Source organism: Entelurus aequoreus, linkage group LG01 (genome assembly GCF_033978785.1).
Source record: "Entelurus aequoreus isolate RoL-2023_Sb linkage group LG01, RoL_Eaeq_v1.1, whole genome shotgun sequence".
NCBI lineage: Eukaryota > Metazoa > Chordata > Actinopteri > Syngnathiformes > Syngnathidae > Entelurus > Entelurus aequoreus.
The window spans coordinates 46,918,739-46,946,030 of NC_084731.1; the positions used below are offsets into that span (position 1 = coordinate 46,918,739).

General features: G+C 39.9%; 2 protein-coding genes across 13 annotated transcripts in view; one reads left to right on the plus strand and one right to left on the minus strand.

The window, feature by feature from the left end:
* Nucleotides 1-2,515, minus strand: part of fbxo42 (F-box protein 42) — a 36,893-nt gene extending 34,378 nt beyond the window's left edge. The window contains exon 1 of one of the 5 annotated variants that reach the window (XM_062053298.1): nucleotides 2,213-2,515. The gene's annotated coding sequence lies outside the window, so the exon portion shown is untranslated. Of the gene's footprint in view, nucleotides 1-2,040; nucleotides 2,183-2,212 lie in introns of those variants that run through there. The other 4 variants (XM_062053318.1, XM_062053330.1, XM_062053336.1 and 1 more) reach the window with 4 other exon arrangements.
* Nucleotides 2,516-17,577: 15,062 nt separating this feature from the next.
* LOC133653724 (uncharacterized) lies at nucleotides 17,578-27,176 on the plus strand. 8 transcript variants are annotated; one of them, XR_009826768.1, is made up of 12 exons: nucleotides 17,578-17,596; nucleotides 23,998-24,165; nucleotides 24,310-24,406; nucleotides 24,514-24,849; nucleotides 24,928-25,005; nucleotides 25,175-25,278; nucleotides 25,371-25,465; nucleotides 25,544-25,624; nucleotides 25,871-25,931; nucleotides 26,019-26,069; nucleotides 26,318-26,362; nucleotides 26,447-27,176. XR_009826768.1 is itself a non-coding variant. In XM_062053369.1 (12 exons), the coding sequence occupies exon 1, from the start codon at nucleotides 20,515-20,517 to the stop codon at nucleotides 22,468-22,470; it is 1,956 nt and encodes a 651-aa protein (XP_061909353.1). In that variant the 5' UTR covers nucleotides 17,628-20,514; the 3' UTR covers nucleotides 22,471-24,165; nucleotides 24,310-24,406; nucleotides 24,514-24,644; nucleotides 24,733-24,849; nucleotides 24,928-25,005; nucleotides 25,175-25,278; nucleotides 25,371-25,465; nucleotides 25,544-25,624; nucleotides 25,871-25,931; nucleotides 26,019-26,069; nucleotides 26,318-26,362; nucleotides 26,447-27,176. The 8 variants fall into 8 exon arrangements, 7 of the variants coding, with proteins under 7 accessions (XP_061909386.1, XP_061909353.1, XP_061909377.1 ...); XM_062053369.1 differs by lacking the exon at nucleotides 17,578-17,596 and having other exon boundaries at nucleotides 17,628-24,165; nucleotides 24,514-24,644; nucleotides 24,733-24,849; XM_062053393.1 differs by lacking the exon at nucleotides 17,578-17,596 and having other exon boundaries at nucleotides 17,628-24,165; nucleotides 24,514-24,644; nucleotides 24,733-24,783.
* The last annotated feature ends 116 nt before the right edge of the window (nucleotides 27,177-27,292 follow it).

Below are 27,292 nucleotides of genomic sequence, written 5' to 3' on the forward strand. Positions count from 1 at the left end.
GTCTAGACTACAATGATAAAGCTTTCGTAGAAATCTATTTTTCAATAAAAAAAAATGTAATAAAATGGTGTAAATACAAGGTTCATTTGATCATTTTTTTTAAGATTACTTTGCACTGAGCAGGAAGTCACCTAGTGCATGTTTCAATGTTGAGCAACGAGACACTAGCTACATTGTCACAGAAAACAATTAGATAGATAGATAGACAGATAGACAGATAGATAGATAGTAGAGATGCGCGGTTTGCGGACACAACCGCGGAGTCCGCGGATAATCCGCGGGTCGGGCGGATGCATGACAAAAAAATAGATTTTAAATAGATTCGGGCGGGTGGCGGTTGAACCAATTCGGAAATATATATACATAGTCAAATGTTGTTACCCACATACGAAAAACGAGCAGCACTCTTTGAAACAGGCAATTATTCATCAGGCACTGCTGCAGCTGTCACGCCAAATTTCTTCCCCCCTACAAACCCCCCCTATGGGTCTCAATTTTGATGTCCACAAAGGCGGTCGACCATGTATGTAGACTCAAGCGGGAACTTTTTAGTGATAACAACTATGTGGAACTGGACTTGATGAATTGTTCAACATGGATGGCTTGTTGACTAAATCACTGACTGCGGTTACATGGGCATTTCCAAACGTTTTTGGTCCCCTGCTGTTCAGCTTTTCCTCGGAGGTCATCAGTTTTCAAATTGTTAGGTTTACGGTGTTTACATGCGCTGTGAGAACTAGCATATGCCATTTACATGTGAAGTAGGGGTCGACGCCGACATCCACTCCGCTTGACTCCTCTGCTGCTCAGCGGTATATTCCCCAATAATTCATCCATTAGGTCGTAATGGACAAAACCGGCAGGATTACCGCCGCTGGTGTTGTTCTGTTTATTAGCCTCATAGTATGCCGTCTTGAGCGTCTTCCAACGATACTTTACCTGCTCGGTTGTCCGAACATAGCCAGCATCGCGCAAGTCTTCACACTTTTTTTTAATAAATGTCACCGTTCCTGTGCTTTCTTCCATCTACAGGTATATGCGCCATAATGTTAAGAATGCTATGGCAGATCGTAGTCTCCTCATCACACCAGTAATGCTGACTTTTGCTCGCCATGCTGTTTGTATTTCTCCTTCTTCCTCGTTCTCATGTCTCTCCCGCCCCGCTTTTGAAGTGTCACTCGACGCAACACCGTAAACGTGATGACGTTCTGTCCGACGTCAGAGTAAATAGGTCTCGGGTGGATACATGCGTGTTTAAACGGTTGTGGACAGGCGTACTCCAGCAGTGCAAAGCGGTTCATCCGCACATAGGTGGGGGTCCGGAAACGGTTTATTTCACGCGTTTACATGTGCAGTGCAAACCTTTTTCCCTAGGGAAAACTGAACAGCAGGGGACCAAAAACATTTGGAAATGTGCATGTAACCAGGCTCATTGTATTTGAAGCTGATGTTATTGACGCTACTAGGAACAGTATCGTATGTATGTGTGCAGAACATACCTCATAAAATTAATCATTTGGGTTGTGTTAACAGTAGACTGCATCAGCATCATTGAAGCCAGCACAGGTGCAACAAACCATTTTAAGCGTTTTGTTATAAAGTAAAATACATTGCTATATTAAATGACAGCAACCATCTTGGACTCAGAAGAACCTTTCTCTATCACCTTAAATGTTTTCATTGTTCAAAACGCCCTTCTTCTGTCTTCCACATCCATCCTACTATATAGTTAGCCACATTAGCCTAGCCTATACCATCATAACGGGTATGTTGGGGTGCCCTTTGTAATTAGCGAACAAAAAACAACAACTGCAGAGCATATTCGGTTGATTGTGTTAGGTTTTCAATTAATTACGAAATTGTGCGGGGTGAGGGAAAGCAGCGTCATACAAGGCTTTTTAAGTCTCAAGCCTCAATAGTGTTATGCTAATTTAGATGGCTAGCCTGCCGAGCATCGCAGCTAACACCTGGGAATATACGTGCAAACGACATGAACACTAAATAACAATCCCCAATCAGTTAATAATGCGATGTTCTGACCACTCGATGATATCGATGACATGGCGATGTCTAGCGAGAGAGTAGACGGACGCTCCCTTCCTTCATTCCTTGCCTTGCCGCTAATGTACGCTACCGTTAGCTACTAATTAGCTCGTGCATATTTAGAGGAGCTTTCCTAGCGTGACGTTGTCACTTTCAGCCCCTTTTGTACCGTCGGAACGTCGACAGGTCTGCCTTTAAAGACGTGCTCCTCCGTGGTGGCGTGTTAAAGGTCCGCTTGTCCGCGGTTATCAGCTCCGGTGGGTCCTCGGCAGCCACCGAACAGTCGCCATCTTGCGCTCTGCAAATGCGCGTCTCTCAGCAGCACAGTGACAACCGCCAGAGGGTGGGTGGGCTCCGTGCGGCCCCACCCCCGGGTAGGGTGGGTCCTCCTCCGCCTGGGACCCTCCTGGGGGATGTCTGTAGAACCCTTAAAAAAAATAATACTAAACATGGGAAATAATACTAAACTCTTGTCTAAATCAATAATAATGTAATTCATGATTATTATTTTTTTCTGTTATTTGACAACTATACTAAATATATCTACAACAAGAAGCCATTACTCAAACAAGCGATTATAATAGCAAAATCATCAACATATTTTTATCTGTCTATAATCAGAAAACAAAACAGCCTTTAGAGCACGGGTGTCAAGCTCAAGGCCCGGGAGCCAGATCTGGCCCGCCACATCATTTTATCTGGCCCGCAAACACCTGAAAACATACTTGCCAACCCTCCCGGTTTTACCGGGAGACTCCCGGAATTCAGCGCCTCTCCCGATAACCTCCCGGAAGAAACCTTCTCCCGATAAACTCCCGGAATTCAGCCAGAGCTGGAGGCCACTCCCCCTCCAGCTCAATGCGGACCTGAGTGGGGACAGCGGCGACATTCTGTTTTCACGTCCGCTTTCCCACGATATAAACAGCGTGCCTGCCCAATCACGTTATAACTGTAGAATGATCGAGGTCGAGTTCTTGGTTTCTTATGTGGGTTTATTGTTAGGCAGTTTCATTAACGTCCTCCCAGCGCGGTAACAACACACAACAACAGCAGTTGTTGTAGACGGTAGACGGTAGACAGTAGACGGTAGACGTAGACGTTTTCGTCTACCGTAAAGCAGTTCGTCTGCCGTAAACAGCAATGTTGTGACACTCTTAAACAGGACAATACTGCCATCTACTGGATAGCCTACGGAACACAGAAATTCAAGTATTTCTTTTATTTATATGTATAATAATATATATATACATATATATATATATATATATATATATATATATATATATATATATATATATATATATATATATATATATATATATATATATATATATATATATATATATATATATATATATATATATATATATATATATATATATATTAAGGCTGAAACGACGCGTCGACGTAGTCGACGTCATCGGTTACGTAAATACGTCGACGCCGTTTTTGTGCGTCGACGCGTCGCATATTTACGTCACACTACCGTCATGGCGGACCGCAAAGCAGACGATCAAAGCAGACGATGCGAGCGGTGCGAGCGAGGGGGGAAAAGCATGCCAAAAGTGGTCAAAAGTGTGGGAGTATTTCAATAAACGGCCTAATAATGTTGTTGTATGCACACTGTGTCGAGCGTAATTGGCATATCATAGCAGCACAACGGCTATGAACGAACATTTGAAAAGAAAACCATCAGCTAGTCAATCGTCCGCGCGAGCATACGTTGTCATCATTACACAAGAACATGAATGTGTCATTTGTATCTGCTAGGGGTGTAACGGTACGTGTTTTGTATTGAACCGTTTCGGTACGGGGCTTTCGGTTCGGCACGGGGGTGTGCCGAACGAGTTTCTAAGCTAAAGCTAACTTTAGCTGCTAAAGTCTTAACAAGCTGCTTCGCTCCTCTGCGTCTGTCTCAGCACGCAGCATTGTCCCACCCATACAACCATCTGATTGGTACACACGCAGCATTGTCCCACCCACACAACCATCTGATTGGTACACACGCAGCATTGTCCCACCCACACAACCATCTGATTGGTACACACGAAGCATTATCAGCCAATCAGCAGTGTGTATTCAGAGCGCATGTAGTCAGCGCTTCAGCGTGGAGCAGATAGGTGTTTAGCAGGTGAGCATCAGGCAGCGGACTCTCCCCAAATGATAATAAACACCTCCCAGTCAACTGCTAGTAACATCACTATGAGCCCGTTGACCTTCTAGAAATATAAACTGCAGCTCAGCTCACTCGCAATCCTGGCTTGAGGTGAAGGCTAATTAGCTCTCAGTTCCAGCCACATCGACCCCTTCTGAGCGCCTATTTTCAGCTGCTGGGAATATTGTAAACAAGAAAAGAACCAAACATGTACACATGCTAACCTTTCTTCATTACAACTGTTAGTCACTCACTGGAATGAGTAGAATTGGTTATTGTGTACTGTGTTGGACTGGATGTTTATTTTGCACATTTTAAAAGCAATACTTAATGTTTACAGTGCTCCAGAATATTTAGATTGGCACTTTTTTGTATTGGATGTTTATCTTTATTTTTGCACATTTTAGCAAATAAGCAATACTTTCACTTTTGTTTAAATGTTTACACTGTTGTTACAGAATATTTCGTTTTGCACTTTTTTGTATTGGATGTTTATCTTTATTTTTGCACATTTTAAAGCAAAATAAGCAATACTTTTACTTTTGAAATGCTTATACTATTGCAGAATATTAAGATTTGCACTGGATGTTGACTTTTATATTTGCACATTAAAAAGCAAATAAGCTACTTTTAATTTTGTTAAATGTTAAAAGTTTTAAATGTTTACATTGTTACAGAATATTTAGTCATGTTGTTGTCAATGTTGACTGAGTGGCCATACTTCTTTTTTTTTGTAAATAAAAGCCATGCCTTTTGAAAAAACGGGCCTACATTTATTTTTTCATCTTCATTTTGAATAAAAAAAATAATCGGTAAAAGGAAAAATAATCTATAGATTAATCGAAAAAATAATCTATAGATTAACCGATTAATCGAAAAAATAATCTATAGATTAATCGATAGAAAAATAATCGTTAGCTGCAGCCTTAATATATATATATATATATATATATATATATATATATATATAGCTAGAATTCACTGAAAGTCAAGTATTTCATACATATATATATATATATATATATATATATATATATATATATATATATATATATATATATATACCCTGTATATATATATATGAAATATATATGAAATACTCTAGTTGGTGAATTCTAGCTGTAAATATACTCCTCCCCTCTTAACCACGCCCCCAACCACGCCCCCCGCCCCACCCACCTCCCGGAATCGGAGGTCTCAAGGTTGGCAAGTACGCCTGAAAATGATATGTCCAGTACTATGGAATGCCCTCCCTGTAACAGTTAGATATGCTACTTCAGTAGAAGCATTTAAGTCCCATCTTAAAACTCATTTGTATACTCTAGCCTTTAAATAGACCCCCTTTTTAGACCAGTTGATCTGCTGTTTCTTTTCTTTTCTCCTCTGTCCCCCTTTCCCTTGTGGAGGGGGAGTTACACAGGTCCGGTGGCCATGGATGAAGTGCTGGCTGTCCAGAGTCGGGACCCGGGGTGGACCGCTCGCCTGTGCATCGGTTGGGGACATCTCTGCGCTGCTGGCCCGTCTCCGCTCGGGATGGTTTCCTGCTCGCCCCACTATGGACTGTACTCTCACTATTATGTTGGATCCACTATGGACTGGACTTTCGCTGATATGTTGGATCCACTATGGACTAGACTTTTACAATATTATGTCAGACCCACTCGACATCCATTGCTTTCGGTCTCCCCTAGAGGGGGGGGGGAGGTACCCACATATGCGGTCATTTCCAAGGTTTCTCATAGTCATTCACATCGACGTCCCACTGGGGTGAGTTTTCCTTGCGCTTATGTGGGCTCTGTACCGACGATGTCGTTGTGGCTTGTGCAGCCCTTTGAGACACTTGTGATTTAGGGCTATATAAATAAACATTGATTGATTGATTGAATAAAGTGCGTAATATTTTCTCACTAAATGTAATTGATTGTTTTCATTTTGACAGAAAATATATAAGTACTGCTTGAAATTGCATACCTTTCAAAAACCTTAATAGTATCCATTATTGCAACAAATATTACAGTATATTATCATACTTTCCAAACTTGTTTTTGACTAAACAAAAAATACTTAACTTTACAGCAAACTACCCATTAAATTAATAAAAATGACAATAAATAATATTACTTATTAATTAGAATATTACATATACTGTAATATTATACATGGTAATTGTTATATATTGTATATATTATATAAATATATAATATAATATAATATATCAGTATATTAAGTTTTCCTGAGGGAACTCTCCTGAAGGAATCAATAAAGTACTATCTATCTATCTATCTATCTATCTATCTATCTATCTATCTATCTATCTATCTATCTATCTATCTATCTATCTATCTATCTATCTATCTGTCTATCTATCTATCTATCTATCTATCTATATATATATCATATACTGTATATATAATATGTAAATATTACATATATGTTATATTTTATATTGCTACTACATTTTTAGTCTACTTTATACCTGCATTATCTTTTCCATCCTTACACTTTCCATCCTTTGTAACTGAGCTACTGTGTGGAACAATTTCCCTTGTGGATCATTAAAATTTGTCTAAGTCTAAATGTTACATTGTTCTTTACAGCATATTACTGTTAATTGAAAAAAAATACTGTTTTTTGCGTTAAAATTCTGTCGACTGAGCTGCCAGTTTTTGACTGTAAAATCTATGGTTGTTTTTAACGGTGTATTACTATAAATGGAAAAGACGGTACATTTGTTTTTACGGTAGAAAAACTGGCAGCTAAGTTGCCAGAATAAAAAAGGAACTTGTACTGTTTTTCCATTCACAATATAGTGTAGTAAAAAATTATTTAAATTTAATAGTAAAATTCTGGCAACTAAGCTGCCAGCTTTTTCCATAAAAAAAACAAAACAGTGGAACTGTTTATATATTTACCATAAAATGTTGTAATAAATTTAAAAAAAACACAATTTTACAGTAACATTTTGTAAATGTAAAGTTTTTACTGTAAAATCGACAGTCTACTTAAAATAATTTATATAATTAATAATGAAATCCAGAGGCAAATTCATACAGTGTTACAAGCGGCCTCTGAGGGCAGCCATAACTGCCATGTGGCCCTCAATGAAAACCAGTTTGCTATAGACATGAAAAACATCCATCATACATCCAATTATTTTATTTGTTTTTATCGATGTAGTATGTATTTCTTCTGAAATAAATGACTACAATAATAAAAATGTTTTTAAAACACCCATTTTCTACCGCTTGTCATCATTGAACATAAAAAAAGTGAACTGAAAAATATTGATCTCATCAATATCATTATCATTGATCTAAAATTGCCTTGGTGTCAATATTTGAATCAATCTGACTAACCCTACTACAGTATATCCAAACTTTTTCCTCTGAGAGCCACACACTGAAAAATCTAACCATTAAAGAGGTCATTTTGATTTTTTTCATTTTCAAAACTAATGCAATATATTTTTTTTTTACCTTTAGCTCTCTTCAAGTTTGGTCTCAGGGACCCAATCATAAAATTGTCAAAAGGTCATATATTAATTATTTACCATTTTTTAATGTATAGCTTAAATCTTGTGATCAGGGGTGTCCCAAGCATAGGTGGATTAATGACCGGGCCTACCGGGCCCAGGCCCAGGGGGCCAGAGGCCCCAAGGGGCCAGGCCAACTTGGCCCCGCGGCCGCGACCCAAGCAAAACTACTTTTGCAAAAATAATAATCTTAAGCCCCAAGGGGCCAGGCCAACTTGGCCCCGCGGCCATGATCCATAGAGGGTAAGAGGCCCCAAGGGGCCAGGTCAACTTGGCCCCGCGGCCGCGACCCACAGAGGGCCAGAGGCCCCAAGGGGCCAGGCCAACATGGCCCCGCGGCCATGATCCATAGACGGTCAGAGGCCCCAAGGGGCCAGGCCAACTTGGCCCCGCGGCCACGATCCATAGAGGGTCAGAGGCCCCAGGGGGCCAGGTCAACTTGGCCCCGCGGCCACAATCCATAGACGGTCAGAGGCCCCAAGGGGCCAGGCCAACTTGGCCCCGCGGCCACGACCCACAGAAGGCCAGAGGCCCCAAAGGGCCAGGCCAACTTGGCCCCGCGGCCGCGAGCCACAGAAGGCCAGAGGCCCCAAGGGGCCAGGTCAACTTGGCCCCGCGGCCACGATCCATAGAGGGTAAGAGGCCCCAAGGGGCCAGGTCAACTTGGCCCCGCGGCCGCGACCCACAGAGGGCCTGAGGTCCTAAGGGGTCAGGCCAACTTGGCCCCGCGGCCATGATCCATAGAGGGCCAGAGGCCCCGAGGGGTCAGGCCAACTTGGCCCCGATCCATAGAGGGTCAGAGGCCCCAAGGGGCCAGGCCAACTTGGCCCCGCGGCCACGACCCACAGAGGCCCCAAGGGGCCAGGCAAAATTGGCCCCGCGGCCATGATCCACAGAGGGCCAGAGGCTCTCAATCATTATTATCAAAGCTAATTCTCAAATTGGATGGATCACACAACCTCACTCACATATTCTTTATCAATTATTAAAGGTTGTTTCTGAATTTTGATCACAGAACTTAATGCAAATATTCTTGATTGATTGACAAAGCTCATTCTCAAATTTTGATTACACAACCTTACTCTGACAAATTATCATTATCAAAAAGCTCTATCTCGAATTTGGATCACAGAATCTCACTCAAGTATTCTTAGCTGTGCCCCTCCCCCATCAAGTCTTTCATAAACCGGTCTGTTCTTTTAGAATCTCCTCATTTGGTATTTTGAACTCGTGAGAGACTGCTCAAAATTTGGTTTCCTTTCCCTCAGTTCAGACTCAGAGATAATTTGAAATCATTCAACAAGAAGTTTAACGCGCGCACACACACACACACACACACTTGAGTTGAGCATTACTTGGAAATTCTTATATTTTCCATTTTGCTGTTATTATCAGCATCTTCCCATTTTGTCCTTTTCTTTCGAGAAAGTTTACAGTCTGACATTTGTCACTGCTGTCAGTTAATAACTTTTTGGTCTTTGACCCATTTTGTCATTTTCTCGATTCGATCGTCACTGACCACTCTCTCCTGTCTGGCAGACATCGTTGCTGCCATCATAGCTAGCAAGCTGCCTGCAGCGGGTCATCCCTATGTTCCCCGTCCCTATGTTACCCGGGTCCTATGTTCCCCTCTACCGGGGAACTAAGGACCCTTTTTAAAAAAAAGGGTTCTATGTTCCCCGCTGCGGGGAACGTACAACACTTTTTCCAGAAAAGGGTTCTATGTTCCCCGCTGCTTCCAATGCGCGACTAAGTAAGACGCACGCAGACACGCATGACAGAGACGCGTTTAAGTTGTCGAAGGAAGGAAGTTCGCGTTTGAGTTGCTCTATCTGCTGCCGCACGCCCTGTGACAGGTTAGGTTTAGGGATGGTTTTGGTCAGGGCACAATTTCGCCAAAAAAGTGCTCCACAACGCCCTGTGACAGGTTAGGTTTAGGGATAGTTTTGGTCAGGGCACAATTTCGCCAAAAAAAAGTGCTCCACAACGCCCTGTGACAGGTTAGGTTTAGGGATGGTTTTGGTCAGGGCACAATTTCGCAATTTCGCCAGATACAATGCAGGGAACATAGGACCCTTTTTTAGAAAAAGGGTCCTAAGTTCCCCGGTCGCATACAAAGACCCAGGAACAACCGGGGAACATAGGACCCGGGGAACATAGGCACGCTCCCGCCTGCAGATAGCAACATTTTGGTGTCCTTTGGGAAAATATTTAGAAAGAAGACAAAAGTACACACAGTTGTACAACTATTATCTTTATGATCTTTTTTTTGTTAGTTTCTCTGTTACTGTGTGTGGCCAATTAAGCGACTTTTGGCCATACCTGGCTGGTGACATTTAGCGACTTTCTGGTTGATGTTAAGATTAATAATAGCAACAGTTCTCTTCATCTTAATGCAATTTATTGTGTCTGTCTCTCCACATTTTGCCATTAGGTACTTTGAGCTCTTGTTGGTCAGTCACTCTAAGGTACATTGTTGCTGCCATCATAGCTAGCAAGCTGCCTGCAGATAGCGACATTTTGGTGTCCTTTGAGAAATATTAAGAAAGAAGACAAAAGTACAAGACATTGTACGATTACTATCTTTTTAAAATTATTTGTTTCACTGTGTGATTGACCGACTTTGCCGCTAGATTTCGCGTCTTTTGGCCATACCTGGCTAGCGACTAAAAACATCATTTAGCGACTTTTTGGTTGTGAAGATAAGTGGTAAAAGCAGATCTTCCTGTTGGTCTTCCCACATTTTGCCATTTGGTACTTTGCACTCTTCTTGGTCACTCCAAGGCATTTGTCCCTGCCTTCAGCTAGTCACTTGGCTCTTTTGGAATATATTTCACTGTAATTGGCTCTCTCTCTCTCTTTCTCCTCAGTACAAATCAGCCTGTTCCCTTGCCATTCATCACTGACCACTCTGCTCTCCTGTCTGTCAGACATTATTGCTGCTTGCAGATAGCTTGGGGTCCTTAGAGAAAATATCAGAAGAGAAAAGTACACAATTATCTTAATTATCTTTTTTATTCAGTCAGTCCTTCAGTGAGTCCCAGTGTGTTGGCGATTAAGCAACGTTGGCATTCAATTAGCGACTTTTGGCCATACATGGCTGGCGACTCAAAAAACTAGAAAAAAAGTACAAAAAGTTGTACAATTAATATCTTTATTATCCTTAATTCCCCTGAATCCTAGAGTGTGTTGCAATTAAGCAACTTTGCTGCTAGGTTTAGCGACTCTTGTTTTGGGCATACCTGGCTAGCGACTACAAACATTATTCAGCAACTTTTTGGCTGTTAAGATTAACGTTAATAAATTAAATCCTAATACAATTTATTGTGTTGGTCTCGCCATCTTGCTATTAGGTACTTTGAATTCTTGTTGGTCTCTGCTAAGGTATCTGGCTGTTGTCTTTGCCTTCAGTTAGTCACTTGGCTCTGGAATATATTTAACTGTACTTGGCTCTCTCTTTCTCCTCAGTACAAATCAGTCTGTTCCCTTGCCATTTAGACATTTTCTTGATTGGATCATCACTGACCACTCTGCTCTCCTGCTGTCTATCAGACATTGTTGCTCCCATCATAGCTAGCAAGCTGCCTTGGTGTCCTTTGTGAAAATATTTAGATAGAAGACTAAAGTGCACAAAGGTGTACAATTATTATCTTTTCAAAATATTTGTTTCACTGTCAGTGTGATTGACCGACTTTGCCGCTAGATTTCGCGTCTTTTGGCCATACCTGGCTAGCGACTGAAAACATCATTTAGCAACTTTTTGGTTGTGAAGATAAGAGGTAAAAGCAGATCTGCCTGTTGGTCTTTCCACATTTTGCCATTTGGTACTTTGCACTCTTGTTGGTCACTCCAAGGCATTTGTCCCTGCCTTCAGCTAGTCACTTGGCTCTTTTGGAATATATTTCACTGTAATTGGCTCTCTCTCTCTTTCTCCTCAGTACAAATCAGTCTGTTCCCTTGCCATTTAGACATTTTCTTGATTCGATCATCACTGACCACTCTGCTCTCCTGCTGTCTATCAGACGAATCAGTTGATTCTCTGCTCTCAATTGTCTATGCTAGTAAGCTGTTATTCTCTGCTTTGGAGTGTTGATGCTGGGTTGCTAGTTTTCTAAATCACCTCACACACTTGAAGGAAGCAGCACCGATCATAAACACACAAACAAACTCACACACACACACACACACACACACACACACACACACACACACACACACACATAGTTGGTTTATCTGTTGTGATAGGCAAAGAGCCAATGTGCAAAGAAAGAAGGGAAATATGGATCATAAACGTTTAAGTGGAGGAGCTAGAAAAAAAATTCAGCAAGAAAAGAAAAAAAAGGAATCAGTTTTACTTGAGAGTGTTCCAAATATCTCCAGCTTCTTCAGTACAAAGACATCTGCTGAAAGCAATTCTATAAATGCTACTGCAAATTCAGCTAAGGTTAGCAATGCACCTGAGCTAGCATGTAGCTCCCAAGATCCTGAGACCACTACAAGTGTAGACACTGAACCAAATGCTTCTGATGCTTATGATTCAACCAATTCAGCAGTAGCCAGTTGCTCGGATGAATGTGAGGTCACTGCACCTCTGGACAGCATAGAAAATGAGCTGAATCTTTCTTCAACACCATCTACAGTGACAACTCTACCTAGTGATCCCGCTAAATGGGCTGAGACCCTCACTGAGTCAATGAAGGAAGTTCTTATTCAAAGAGGTGCAAAATCATTTCACAACCGTCACAGCCATTATCCAGCTTCTGTGAGGAACAGTGGGCTAGGAGGCAAAACCCGATGCCTAAACAATGAACATTTTACTTCACACTTGCCCAATGGACAACGAGTACAAAGAGAGTGGCTGATGTACTCTCCCTCTACTGGTAATGTTTACTGCTTTGCATGCAAACTGTTTTCCCCAAAAACGCATTCTTTTGTGACAGGCTATTGTGATTGGAAACACTCAGAAAGATTTGGTGAACATGAGCGAAGTGCTGAGCACATAACCTGCATGCAAGCAGTCTTGAACCGCGCCAAAGGTGCCACAGTTGATGCAGACCTGTTCAAACAGTTTCAGGCAGAGAGCAGCTATTGGAGGCAGGTGTTACAAAGAGTTGTTGCAGTCATTAAATTCCTTGCAGAAAGGGGCCTTGCATTTAGGGGTAAAAATGAATCGTTAGGGTCTCCTCTCAATGGGAACTACCTTGGTATTCTGGAGGTCCTGGCTGAATTTGATCCCTTTCTAAAGGATCACATCAGAAAGTTTGGGCAGATGGGTCGAGGTAATACCTCATATCTGTCCTCCACCATTTGTGAGGAATTCATTGAATTGATGGGTGCAAAAACCAAACAGGCTATAGCAGATGAACTGCAAGCAAGCAAATACTACTCTATCATTGTGGATTCAACCCCAGATTTATCTCATGTGGACCAATTGACATTCATATTCCGTTTTGTTAGCAAAGAGGGCAGTGTTGTTGAACGCTTTGTGGGTTTTGAGCCCATTACTAGCCATACAGGTGAAAGTTTGGCTAACTGTGTCATGTCTGTGTTGGAAAATCTAGGGTTAGAGCTGTCAAATTGCAGGGGGCAGGCTTATGATAATGCCAGCAACATGTCAGGGAGGTATAATGGGTTGCAGGCTCACTTAAAGAAAAGCAACCCATTAATACACTATATTCCATGTGCAGCTCACTCTTTGAATTTGGTGGGAGTCAACAGCATTGACAGATGTGGAAATGAAGTCTCTAAGTATTTTGACTTGATTCAGTCTATTTACAACTTCACAACTGCATCCACACACCGATGGGACAGGGTATTTGGCAATTCCAACATAGATCTCACACTTAAAGCTTTATCCAACACGCGTTGGAGTTGCCGTGCAGAATCTACCAAAGCACTGTGGCAGAACTACAGTAAAATAAAAGCAGCACTACAGGTTATTTCCACTGATGACACAGAGAAACGAGACACACGAACTGAAGCTGACAGTCTAGTGCGGAAGCTGGATTCACTTGAGATGGCCTTCATGGCAGGCTTATGGGACACTGTTCTGTCCAGATTTCAGGCCACAAGTCTGCAACTTCAAAAAGCAGACATGGACCTTGGTACAGCAGTTAGATTGCTGGAATCTCTGCGCACCTTTGTTCTCTCCCAAAGAGATCTATTTGATCATTTTGAGCAGAAAGCCTTAAACATGTTGGGTGGCACCCCATCTTACAGGGCTGAACGGACGAGGAAACGTAAAAAGTTTGCTGATGAATCAGCATCCCCAGATGTTGTGCTTGAGGGAAGGCAACTGTTTCAAATAGAGACATTTATTGCCTCTATTGATCAACTGAGTTCAAGCCTTAATCACCGTCTGGAGGCCTACAAACATCTGAACAATTTGTTCAGTGTCCTTTTCTCTTTGGATACAGAGTCCAATGCTTCAGTCCTTCACAAGGCCAAGATTCTCACTGAATCATACCCATCTGACCTCAATGAAAGTCTTGGACAGGAGCTTATACAGTTCAAATCTTTTATACAGCTCAACAACACTGATGAGGAGAGGACCCCTTCAGGACTGCTCAAAACAATAATACATTTTGGACTACAGCCTACGTTTCCTAATACATACATTGCGCTACAGATTTTTCTCACTCTACCGGTCAGTAACTGTGAGGGAGAACGCTCATTCTCTCTTTTGTCAAGAGTAAAAAATGAGCTGCGCACAAGAATGACTCAGAAAAGATTAAATGCGTTATCTCTAATGGCAATTGAGAGTGAGCTGACAAGAGAGTTGGACTTCAATGATGTGGTGGATGATTTTGCAAAATTGAAAGCACGAAAGAAACCCCTTGCTTAAAGGTGCACTGTGTAAGATTTTTAGGTTATTTCCAGAATTCACCCATTCACTAATGTTAGGCTACCTGTTTTCATGAATACTTACCACCACCATAAAATTCTAAGTATCCATTATGACTTGGAGAATTGCACTTTTGCCATTTCTGGGAAGTGTCACCTGGATTGTGAAGATAGGATTGACTTTAGGCAGAAGCTTGGTGCTTTCTCTGGCAAACTGAACCTCAAGCTTCATTCTCTGCAGCTTTGCATTCTTGTGCAGACTTTCATCCACAAGGAACTTTTCAACTTCCCCACTATCGTGAAGGGGCCATCAAAAGATTTCAGTGTGTCCAGCATGTCTAGTCTCTTACTCTCCTTTCTTTGAGCCATCTCTTGTTTCTCATCTGCCCTACTCTCGAATTTTGCCTTCATGAATTTACTCCAGTTGAGTTCAACCTCCCTTTTTGCTTGTGCTGCTGCCTTGAAACCTCTGAAGCTCCTGGCTCTTCTGTAAAATTATTGACCTATTGACTGCGTTCAGTGTGCCCAACTTCTTCAGTTTGTAGTCCACCTTGCCACATTGTCTCTCCATCCCAATGTTGTGCACAGGGGTGCCATCAATGTTACTAGCCTGTTCACTGACAGGGTCCATTGGGAAGGTCTCCTCATCCATCCTCTGCCTGGCCAGGACAGTCTTCAGATGGGGCAGCATGAGATCTGTCAGCTGCTTCACTTCATCCAAGTATTCGGCGGCCACGTCTGACACTGAGTTCAGGACATGTCCAGTGCCTGTCCAGCCACTATAGCATTCTTGGAAATGGGCTATCTTGACCTGCATGCAGCCCTTGTACCATGAACTGGCCTACACCTTTCTTTGTGGTGCTCTCCGATGCATGTTATCATTTTACCTTTCTCCTTCTCCTCAAGCTTAACCACAAATAGATACAGACTTTGAGCCTCAATTTGCTGCACAGCTGCCGTTATGCCAATGTGTTTTCCTAAGATATTATTTTATTTTTAATGATAGAAGGGAGGAAAAGGGGGCAAAAATCATGTCCGATTTAGTTTTTTGGGTGGGTTGGGGGGTTTATTTCATGATAGCTACCAACTTCCAATACATAATATCTCTCAAATGACCCAATGCACCATCACTGAAGTGGGCGTAATCATTTTCAAAAATGTTTATTTTTAGGCCATTTATCCCCTCCCCCTGTGTCTGTGTGAAACCTGTGCTTGTCAGTGTCTGTGTGGTATACCTAATAGTGTGTGTGCAGTATGTGCACTCTTCTGTACAGTACAGTGTGCATGTCTGTTCACAGTATACAGTATTTCTTGCATAGTGCGTGCGTGTGTGTGCGCCCACACGCGCGGGGGGTTGAGGGGCCAAGACCATGTCAGGCCCAGGGGGCCAAAATTTCTTAATCCGCCCCTGGTCCCAAGTGTGGCTCGCAGCTTGAGTTTTGTTGGCCCGCAAGTTGGAAAAAACCCCACTGTAAAAATGTAAGAAAAAGCAAAAAGATCATGTTTTAAGAAAAAAGCTAAAAATGTCATACAATTGAAAAGTATTTTTTCAATGCTACAAACATATATATAAATAAACATTGATTGATTGATTGATATATGTCAAAACCTAGTGCCAGCATTGTGTTAAAAGTGAAAATTTGCATTTTTATTAGTTATTAGTATAAACTTTTCAGCTTTTTCTCATTACGTTACGTCTTTTTGCTCTTTTTTCTTACATTTTTATTGGGGTTTTTTCCAACAATATGTTGGGGCTGATAAAATATATTGTTAAATTGGCCCTAGTGTGTGAATGTGAGTGTGAATGTTGTCTATCTGTATTGGCCCTGCGATGAGGTGGCGACTTGTCCAGGGTGTACCCCGCCTTCCGCCCGAATGCAGCTGAGATGGGCTCCAGCACCCCCCGTGACCCTGAGGGGGACAAGCGGTAGAAAAACGGATGGATGTTGGGGGCCAACAAAACCAGAGCTGCTCTCCGCAAAGCCCTCTGGCTGCACTGACAGCCCTGAAATAATTACACTGTCACCAACACAAAGCTGACACTAAGTTTTGTCTTTAAACATATGTAATGTCAGTTTTCCGCATTTTTTTTAGATTAAAAAAATATATAAAAATGGCCCCCACATACTTTTACTTTCTGTAACATGGCCCTTGGTATGAAAAAAATATATAAATAAAATAAAGTTTGGACACCCCTGCTCTAGCTCAACTTCAGGTCTGTCTGTCGATATGAAGTTTATTTATTTATTTTAAATGTTTTATGCCCTTTTTGTCAAAACGCTGTTTTTATGGCAAAAACTAAATATACAATATTTTCCTCAAAACATTTCACAGTGGAATATTTGATGTAAAGTAGTTGGGGCCTTAAATAGGTCAACATTGCTTTTAATTCGGTATTATTTTTGAACAATTAGTTTTTTTTAATAAAAAAAAAGTCTGACTAAAATTATTGGTGATCCAAAAGTACCACCAATAATCCAAAAATAGGTCATACATTTTTTGTGTGTTTTCTTACGTCTCTACATCAACGTCAGGTCTATCCGTCAATTATACGTTTTATAATTTCTTCATGTTTTTGTTTTTAATGGCAAACACAAAAAATATGCCGTGAATTGATTAAAGTGGACCCCGACTTAAACAAGTTGAAAAACGTATTCGGGTGTTACCATTTAGTGGTTAATTGTACGGAATATGTACTGTACTGTGCAATCTACTAATAAAAGTTTCAATCCATCAATGCAATATTTTCTCCCCCCAAAAAAATGTTTAAGTGGATTTTTTGTTTTGAAGTAAATGGAGGGTCAAAAAGTCATAACAACATTGATTTTTATTCATTATTATTTTTGAGTGATTTAAAGAAGAAATCAGTCTGCATGGCAGCTGTGGGGTCGACGGAAGGCGGAAGTAAACCAAGAGCGGTGGCTAAACACGTGAGAGTATCCAAATCTTCTTGGCGGTTGAGCATAAACTGTTTTGTGACTGGATCGAGATGGAAGGGGATAGTGACGGGATGTACGAGGAAGGTATGGACGTGGATAGGACTAGAGGGGAGAAAGGAAAGAAGGGGAGCGGAGGACATGAAGGAAAGTCGAGTGCTAAAAGAGCCCATGAAGAAGATGAAGAAGTAGAAAAAAGGAAAAAGACTGGAAGATAATTATAGGATTATATATACATTTAAATCAAGTCAAGACATGAATGACATAAGTTTAATGACACTGGTTAAGGGGTTAAAGAAGGACATCGGAGAGGTGGAGATAGCGAAGGTGCTTAGGGACGGGCGACTTTTGATTAAATGCAAAAATGGAGAGCAAAAAAGTAAAGCAATGCGGTTGCAAAAACCGTGCAATAAGATAATAAAGGAAAAAATCGAAGTGGGAGAACGAAAGGGGGCAAGAGGAGTAGTGACAGGAATTCCAAGAGGTGAAAATTTAGAAGAATTGAAAAGACAAATAAAAGGGGGAACTGTCAAGATGTTGACAAGAATGATGGCATATAGAAATGGAGAAAAGATGGAGAGCGAATCTGTATTAGTACAGTTTGTCGAGGAAGTCCTCCCGCAGAGAATCATGATTGGGTTTTTAAGCTTTTATGTTAGAGCTTACGTTCCACCCCCAGTACGCTGCTTCAAGTGCCAACGCTATGGGCACATAGCCAGTGTGTGTCATGCTAAGTTGAGATGTGGAATGTGTGGAGGGGAGCATGAATATGGACAATGTGGAGATAATGATCTGGTCAAATGTTGTAACTGTGGCGGGAATCACACAGCAGCGTATGGGGGATGTGTCATTAGGAAACAGGCAACAGAAGTACAGCAAATCAGAGTAGAAAGAAATATTACATACGCAGAGGCAGTTAAAGTAAGAAATCAAGAAAGTGCAGAACAAGATAGAAGTGAGAATAGTTCAGAACGAGACAGAAGTGGCAATAGTTCAAGTAATAAAAAACAAGAGGCAACAAATACAGGACTTTCTATGGACAAGCTAGTTGTGTTCCTGGCATATGTCATAAACTGTACAGAACAGGCAAGAAATAAAACTGAGAAGATCAAAATAATTGTCAAAGAAGCAGCAAAGTTCTTCAATTTAAAAGAACTATCTTGGGAACAGGTACAAGGTGAACTACAGAGAGTAGACAAGACAGAGTCACGTTACCACAATCTAACGCCATGTTAATTATTCAGTGGAATGCCAGAAGTTTAGTAGCAAACGGACAGGAACTAAAGGGATGTATTAATAATATGAAAAATAAGCCACATATAATATGTATTCAAGAAACCTGGCTGAAGCCAAAATTTAGCTTTATAATAAAAGGATACGTAACAATACGTAAAGATAGGAATGATGGGCAAGGAGGAGGATGTGCCATATTTATTAAAGAAGACATGCATTATACAATATTAAAAGAAAAACAAGAACTAGAAATAGTAGGGGTAGAAGTATGGAATAATAAAGAAAGATACAAAGTGCTAAACTTCTATAATCCGTGCAAGAAATTACAAATTCATCAACTAGAAAAAATAGTCGAGCACTGGAGTGGCAATATCATTTGGTGTGGTGACTTTAATGCACATAGCACAATGTGGGGTGAAAGGGATGACTGGAATGGGGAAACAGTGGAAGCATTTTTGGAGGAAAAAGAACTGGTGTGTGTGAATGATGGGTCGGGAACAAGATTAGATGTAGTTACGGGTAAAGAAACAGCAATAGATTTAACACTGGTGTCACAAGGGTTAGCAGGAAAGGTAGAGTGGGAAGTAAATAAAGACAGCACTATAGGAAGTGATCACTACCCAATCTTCATTCACATAAACATAAACCAAAGGACAGAAAGCACTAAAAAAGAAGGAAGATGGAAGTATAATCACGGTGATTGGGGACAATTTAGGGAAAGTACCGACATGACATTAAAGGAAGTGGATATAAATCAAGATATTGAACAACTGAATACAGATATTACAAAGTGCATAATAGAAGCAGCCAAAAAGAGCATACCAAGGAGTAGTATAGGGAAAAGAAGGAAGATAGTGCCGTGGTGGACACAAGCGTGCACAGACACAATAAAAGAACGGAATAGAGCATTTAGAATATTGAGAAGAACACATAATTTCCAAGATATGATCCAATATAAAAGGCACCAAGCTAAAGTAAGGTACGTTATTAAAAAGACAAAAAAACACTATTGGAGAACGTTTTGTGAATCATTAAATAGAACTACTCCTTTAGGCCAAGTGTGGGGAATGATCAAGAAAATGTCAGGGATCAGAAGTGAACATAAAAATCATGTGATGAAAGATGGGACACAGTGTGTGGTAGAAAATAAAGAAAAAGCAGAACTTTTAGCAAATACATTTGTTAAAGTGCACAGTAATGATAATTTGAGAAATGTAGAAAAACAAAAGAGAGAAGAAACAATTAGTTTAAATATTGGGGAAATGGTGGAAGACAATGATAATAGTTTAACCAACACTATAGATCTGACATTTTCTTTGAATGAAATGGTTCGAATATTGAAAAAGGTTAAAAATACAACACCAGGAAAAGACCAGGTGAGTTATCAGATGATCAAAAACTTAAGCAGCATTGGCAAAGAAGTGGTCTTGAAATTATATAATAGGATATATGAAGAAGGGAAATTACCAGCAGAGTGGAAAGAAGCTGTAATAATTCCGATATGCAAACCAGGGAAAGACCCGGAAGAGGCAGGTAATTATAGGCCGATAGCATTGACCTCAAATTTGGGTAAAGTAATGGAAAAAATGATTAATGAAAGACTAGTATATTATTTACAGTCAAAAGAAATAATAAAAAACTACCAAAGTGGATTTCGCAAAGCAAGAAACACAAACGACCCAGCAGTGCAGCTGGAAGAGGAAATTAGAAAGGGACAAATAAATAAATAAAGTATAATTGCAGTATTTTTTGATATAGAGAAAGCTTATGATATGTTGTGGAAACAGGGGTTGCTGATAAAACTAAATATAATTGGGATTAGAGGGAAAATGTATAGATGGATAAAAGACTTCTTAACAAGTAGAAAAATATTAGTAAAAATAGAGAATGAATACAGCAGAGAAGTGGAAAATGGGGCCCCGCAAGGGAGTATAATAAGTCCAGTATTATTTTCAATAATGATAAATGAAGTTTTTAGTGAAGTGGAAGGATTAGTGGATGTGGCACTGTTTGCTGACAATGGAGTGATGTGGAAGAGAGGTAGAAATACTAATCATATAGAAAAGAAGATTCAAAAAGCGGTAAATAAAGTTCAAGAATGGGGAACGGCGTGGGGTTTAAGATTCTCTGTTGGAAAGACAAAAGTCATACATTTTACAAAGAGGAAAGTACAAAACAAGATCCAAATTAAACTCTATGGAGAAAATATAGAAGAGGTACAAGCATTTAAATATTTGGGTATATGGTTTGATAAAAATATTAACTGGTCAACCCACATCAGCAAAATAGTGGAGAAAATTAAAAAGGTGTTAAATATAATGAGGGCTTTGAGGGGTAAAGACTGGGGGGCTGATAGGCAGACATTGAAAGCAATATACATCAGTTTAATACGATCTGTTATTGATTATGGATGCATTATTTATCAATCTGCTGCAAAAACATTACTTGGGAAAATAGACAGGATCCAATCACAGGCTTTAAGATTATGTTGTGGAGCTACTAAATCAACCCCAGTTGCAGCATTACAAGTAGAGATGAATGAAAAACCTCTAGATATGAGGAGAGATCAACTGTCAGTAGTTTATTGGGCAAACTTAAAAGGGTCCAAGCAAGGACATCCAACCCATCAAGTACTATTAAACTGCCAAGAAAAAGAGAAGAAAAAAATTAATTGTTTTGGGTGGATAATAGGAGACAGATGTAATAAAGTTCAAATTGATAATATTAAAGTTAGCCCTACAGTACCAATCCCCGCAATACCACCGTGGATGTATGAAAACCCAAATGTAAACATGCAATTACTAAAGAATAGAAATTTAAATAGTTACCCGATAGAACAATGGATTGAGGAAACGTTTTTAGACAACATCATGGTGTACACAGATGCATCAAAAACTATAAATAATAAGGTAGGAGCAGCAGCTGTTATTCCACAAGGAAACATAGTATTAAATAAAATAATTTGTGATAAATTATCTGTTTTTACGGGAGAATTGGTAGCAATTTATATGGCAATTAATTGGATAGAAGAAAATAAAGCAAGAAAAGCAGTCGTGTGCTCGGACTCCAGCAGTGCATTGACTAGCATAAAAAACATAGCGTCAGAAACAAGACAAGATTTAGTTTATGAAATAGTTCAGGCAGTCTACAGAATAAATAAAGCGGGAGGTGTGGTAACATTTCTTTGGGCTCCTGCTCATGTAGGAGTTGAGGGGAACGAATTAGCTGATAAGTACGCAAAACAAGCAACCACTAAAACAGAAGTAAACATGGAGATTAAGCACAGTAAAGAAGAAGTGAAGAACATCATTAAGATAGAACACAATAAAAAGTGGCAGGATAATTGGAATAAGGAAACAAAAGGTAGAGAGTATTACAAAGTCCAGAGGAGAGTAGGTGTAATGAGAGGAGGAGGCAATAGAAATAGGAAGGAAGAAGACATTATTACTAGAATGAGATTAGGACATACATATCTAAATAGTTCATTGAAATTGATGGGGAAACATGCTACAGAACTGTGCGATTCTTGCCAACAGATAGAAAATGTAAGACATGTTTTAATACATTGTAGAAAATATAATAGAGAAAGGGAAATACTGGGAAATAAGTTGGCGAAAGAGAATACTAGGTTAGCAGTGGAAGATATATTAGGATTGCACTCAGAACACACAGGTTATAAAGCAATACACACATTTTTTAAAAACACTGGGTTAAATAAAAGAATTTAGAGTAGGAATCCACCTCGATCCACACTCCATTACAGTAGGTGGCGGTAATGCTCACCACAAGGTTGCTTGCCAACCGCCATAAAATCACAAGAAGAAGAAGAAGAAGAAGATGGCATGCGGTGTGTCGTTAGAGTCAACTTTGCAATTAACCTTTTGTCTTTACATTTCATCTGTATTCTACTTCATGTATTTTTTAAATATAGTATATTTAGAATGTGCCGCAGGTTGTTAAAAATAGCTGCTGACACTTTGTATTATAAAGGTGGACGATACTGCAAATTCCGATACCAACTAAATACAGTACTGTACAAGGCCAGTATTGCCGTGGAAACACCAATACCGATCTATTTTTGCATGCAAATTAAGTTTAGAATGATTTTGCCTTCAATTTGTTGATCGTGAGTATGATAAAAATAAAACAATATTATGTCAACGTGCTTATTTAAATACGATACTACAAGCCATGTAACGATATCCACAAACTATTCACTTTACATTATTTTATTGTATACAATTGTTTGAGCAGAATAAAGTCAATGTTGCAAAATAAGTAGCTTACAACTAAATCAAAAGATGTTTTGATTGACCCGATACCGATACTACCTCCGTATCGATATTTGGATGTGCTGTCACGCCAATTTTCTTCCCATTACAAAAACCTTCCTAGCCCCCATTTACTTCCGGGGTCATTTTCGCTTACGTCATTTCCTCTTACGTACGTCATTTCCTCTTACTGCCCGTCGCTGGTTTTTTTTTATTTTATAATATAGTAATTTCCTCTTACGTCATTGACAGCGATCGATAGAATCGATAGAATCCAAATATCCTGAAAATGGTGGTGTCACTGAATGATATTTGTCTTTATCTTTCCCAGGGGCCTTATGTCAAACATCAGCAGGCTTCGAAACATTTCAAGCGGAGTGTTAGGGCCGCTGCTGGGAACTTCTGTCTTCGTGGTAACGTGCAATAAATATTAATTAATATACAATACTGTTAAATGTCTGTACTACTTTAAATCAACATTATTGTTGAAACCATTTCACTAATATTAATTAATATATAATAATGTTAAATGTCTGTACTTTAAATCAACATTATTGTTGAAACCATTTCACTAATATTAATTAATATATAATAATGTTAAATGTCTGTCTTCCTTTTTTTCTCTTTCTATCCCCTCCTGCTCCGGCCCGGCTGCACCAAATTATAATATAAATACATTTAATAAAGTCAAAATACAAATAAGGCAACAAGAGAAGTATCCTACACTTCTCTTTTGTAAAGTAAATCTGAACAGCCGATATGGGCATCTACATCTACTATATGATTTGCCTGAGAAGCTGGGCAGGACATTATAAAAAAATAAAATAAAAAAAAATGTCTGTACTACTTTAAATCAACATTATTGTTGAAACCATTTCACTAATATTAATTAATATATAATACTGTTAAATGTCTGTACTTTAAATCAACATTATTGTTGAAACCATTTCACTACAATATTGTGTGTGCTGCTGTCCTGTGTAGAAGAGGTCCTGTACCATGGGAACAGAAGGGTCATTTGGACAGAGGAGTAGAAAGTGGCTGTGTTAACCAAAGCCCATGCATGCAGGCCATTTTGGACCACGGAGGATGCAAGCGAAGATTGCTCCCCGGTTTTATTGGCGGTCCATCACAAAGGACACATTGGATTGGGTAAGCAAGCTCCTAGAAGGAAGATATTTGCTTTTAATTTTTATTTTTACTTGAAACAGTCAGGTTAGTAGTTAGTAGTAGGTCGCAAAGTGTTGTGGAATCAAATCATATCTACAATATGTTTCCCTTTATTACTGCTTTTAGGTGCGCACATGTCCTGACTGCCAGCGCTTTGAAAAATTAAAGACCGAGGCGCCTGAGCTGAAGCCCATCAAGGTCGTATCACCTTGGTACATGGTTGGTGAGTGGGTTTATTCACACATCCCTCACCTTTTCACGCACAACTATACAAAAACTCAGTCCACATTCAAATATTTGCTAAACTGAGAACTGGAATTCATGCTCTAGGTGTGGACCTCTTTGGACCTGTGAAAAAGTCATCTAAGGGGAACAGATATTGTCTCACTTTGACCGATTATTTCACCAAGTGGGTTGAAGCAAGAACATTCCCAAAAAAGACAGCAGCCAATGTGAAGGAGGTATTCTTTATATTTTGGTGTTTCACTTACCCATGGCCATAATCAGAAAGGGAAAAAGCCACTAAAGTGCATAATTTATTTCACCAAGTGGGTTGAAGCAAGAACATTCCCAAAAAAGACAGCAGCCAATGTGAAGGAGGTATTCTTTATATTTTGGTGTTTCACTTACCCATGGCCATAATCAGAAAGGGAAAAAGCCACTAAAGTGCGTAATTTATATATATATATACAATTATATTGTAATTATTAGTTGTACTAATATAATTTCTGTGGTGCCCCACAGGCCTTGAGGGACATTTTCTTTACTCATGGTTTGCCTGAAGTTATCCTCACTGACCAGGGCACTGAATTCAAGAAAGAGGTAACTAAATGGTGGTCTTTGACTATTGTACTCTAGGATTGTAGTTCAGTCTGAATGTACTCACATGCTTGAATGCAATATTGAATTCTAACCACAACGTTACTGGTAAAATGTTTCATGATTGTCATATTGGTGATGACCAAGCCAGAACTCATTCCCTTGATGTTAGAGTTACGGAGGTTCTTCCAAACAATATGGTTAGGCTGGAGACCCTGGATGGAAAGCCCAAGCATATGATGACCCCGTATGCATCACTGAAACCTCTGCGCTCGAGTATGTCAAACTGTATGCTGTTTACAGGCATTTTTGTTCAGAGATCTTAATATCCCTCCCCTGTATCATAATATGCCTCCTCTCTCATTTAGGGACTCACCCTGGCTGGCCAAAGGATTCCCCTTCAGCCCCTGTGCTTCCAGGAGATGCTGAAATGCTGACTTCATCATCGGAGGAGGAAACTGAGGTACTTTTTCAGAAAAAAAGTGTTTATGTGTCCATACATGTAGCTTTCTAACTATTTGTATGATTGACACATGTCCAGTGTCATTGTTTCTCGGACCATACATATGCTGGCCCCACATCACCCTGGAAAAAGGAGCTGCACCCCGACCAGAAACAACTGGTGAGCAGGTTTTAGACATGTTCTTCTTTCGGCTATGTTCCCATTCTAGCCATGTTCCAGTGGTGTGCTACAGGGGTCCCCAACCACAGAGTCATGGACCAGTACTGGTGAAACAATATTTTGTTCATGCTTTGGCAGTGTTCTAATAGAATTTTCACTTGTTTATTTACAATTTGTCTTCATGTTTAAATATGCCAAGTGGCTTATTGCATTTTATTTTATTCACATTTGGCTTTTTTACTGCAGGAGCATTGCACAGCACATCGTCCCAGGAAGCTGGAGTGAGCTCACTGGAAAAGACATGCAGGTAATAGGTTTACTCTATAAAATATACATTTCTTGTAGTAAACCCAGAGGCTGTATACATTTTCATGGTGCTAATGTGTATTACCAGGAGATCCCACGCCAGACATTGGGGAATGACTGTGGTGTTTTCATGCTCATGGTAAGTTGAGCATTTTTAAAGAAGAAGAGTAGGTTAAACTTCCCCCACAATGTGAAACACAGCATCAAATTACAAAAATATTTGGTTGCAATTATTGCTTCCAGAGATATTCCTATCTATCACATTTCCAGTATTGACGTTGACGGCTCTTTTAATCAATTTAGTAGATTATTACAAAGTAGAGAAATATTTTTTTCATTACACAATTATTACATGTGCTCAGAAAAATGACTATTTTCTATTTTTAGTACTCCCTCTGGCTCTGTACGGACACTACTTTTCACTACAGTGTGGTAAGTATTTAGATATTTAAAAGATTTCAAAATAAGCGGCTCTGAGAGGTAAAAATAATGAACTCATTGTTATATCTGCTCTAGCTGGACATGCAGTCAATCCGGCATTGGTGATGTGTCCTTCTAATGGAGCGCTTTGGCATTGAAGGGTAGGAGAACTTCTTGAAATACCTGATGTATTGTTTATCATGATTAGTAACTGCCTGTGATGAGGTGGCGACTTGTCCAGGGTGTACCCTGCCTTCCGCCCGAATGCAGCTGAGATAGGCTACAGCGACCCCCCGCGACCCCAAAAAGGGACAAGCGGTAGAAAATGGATGGATGGATGGATTAGTAACTGTAATCTGAAGAGCTTTTCTTCAATTTCCCCAAAGGCACGGCCAGAGGTTCTGTTATTGGACAGACAAGGCGAGCGGCCTATTGCAGGGCATTCTTTAGCCAGTCTTTAGGGTATCTAGAACTCAGTCCAGGCCATCGACTGCGTCATCAAAGAATATCTGAATACAGTACTGGTATGCCATGACACAAAAGTGAATAAATTGTATCATACCTATGTTGCTCCATTAAAAAAAATGATTGGAGAAATATGTAAGCTGGGGGGAAAAATAACTGGTTCAAAAATAATAATCTAATAACCTTTATTGGTTTGTACCTTGATGTGGTTTAAGACCTGTTCACTATAACATGTCTACTTCTGAGGTGACCACCACTTGTGATTATAATTGACGCTTTGTCCTTTATCTGTGTTCCCCATTCTGCAGCTCGTGCAATGTTTGGAACAAAACATTTGTAAACAATAAAAAATCATTTTACGTTGCAGTTTTTTGTCTCATTTTAAAGTCTTGAAGAAATACCCAAGGTTTTTCTTTATTTTTATGTTCTTATTCTAAATACTGTCGTTTGTCTGACCACGGGTCATCTGACTTCACT

Excerpts from the sequence above, each read along its gene's own strand:
- LOC133653724 (XM_062053351.1), top strand. The coding sequence starts at position 20,515 with ATGTTGTGGAAACAGGGGTTGCTGATAAAACTAAATATAATTGGGATT.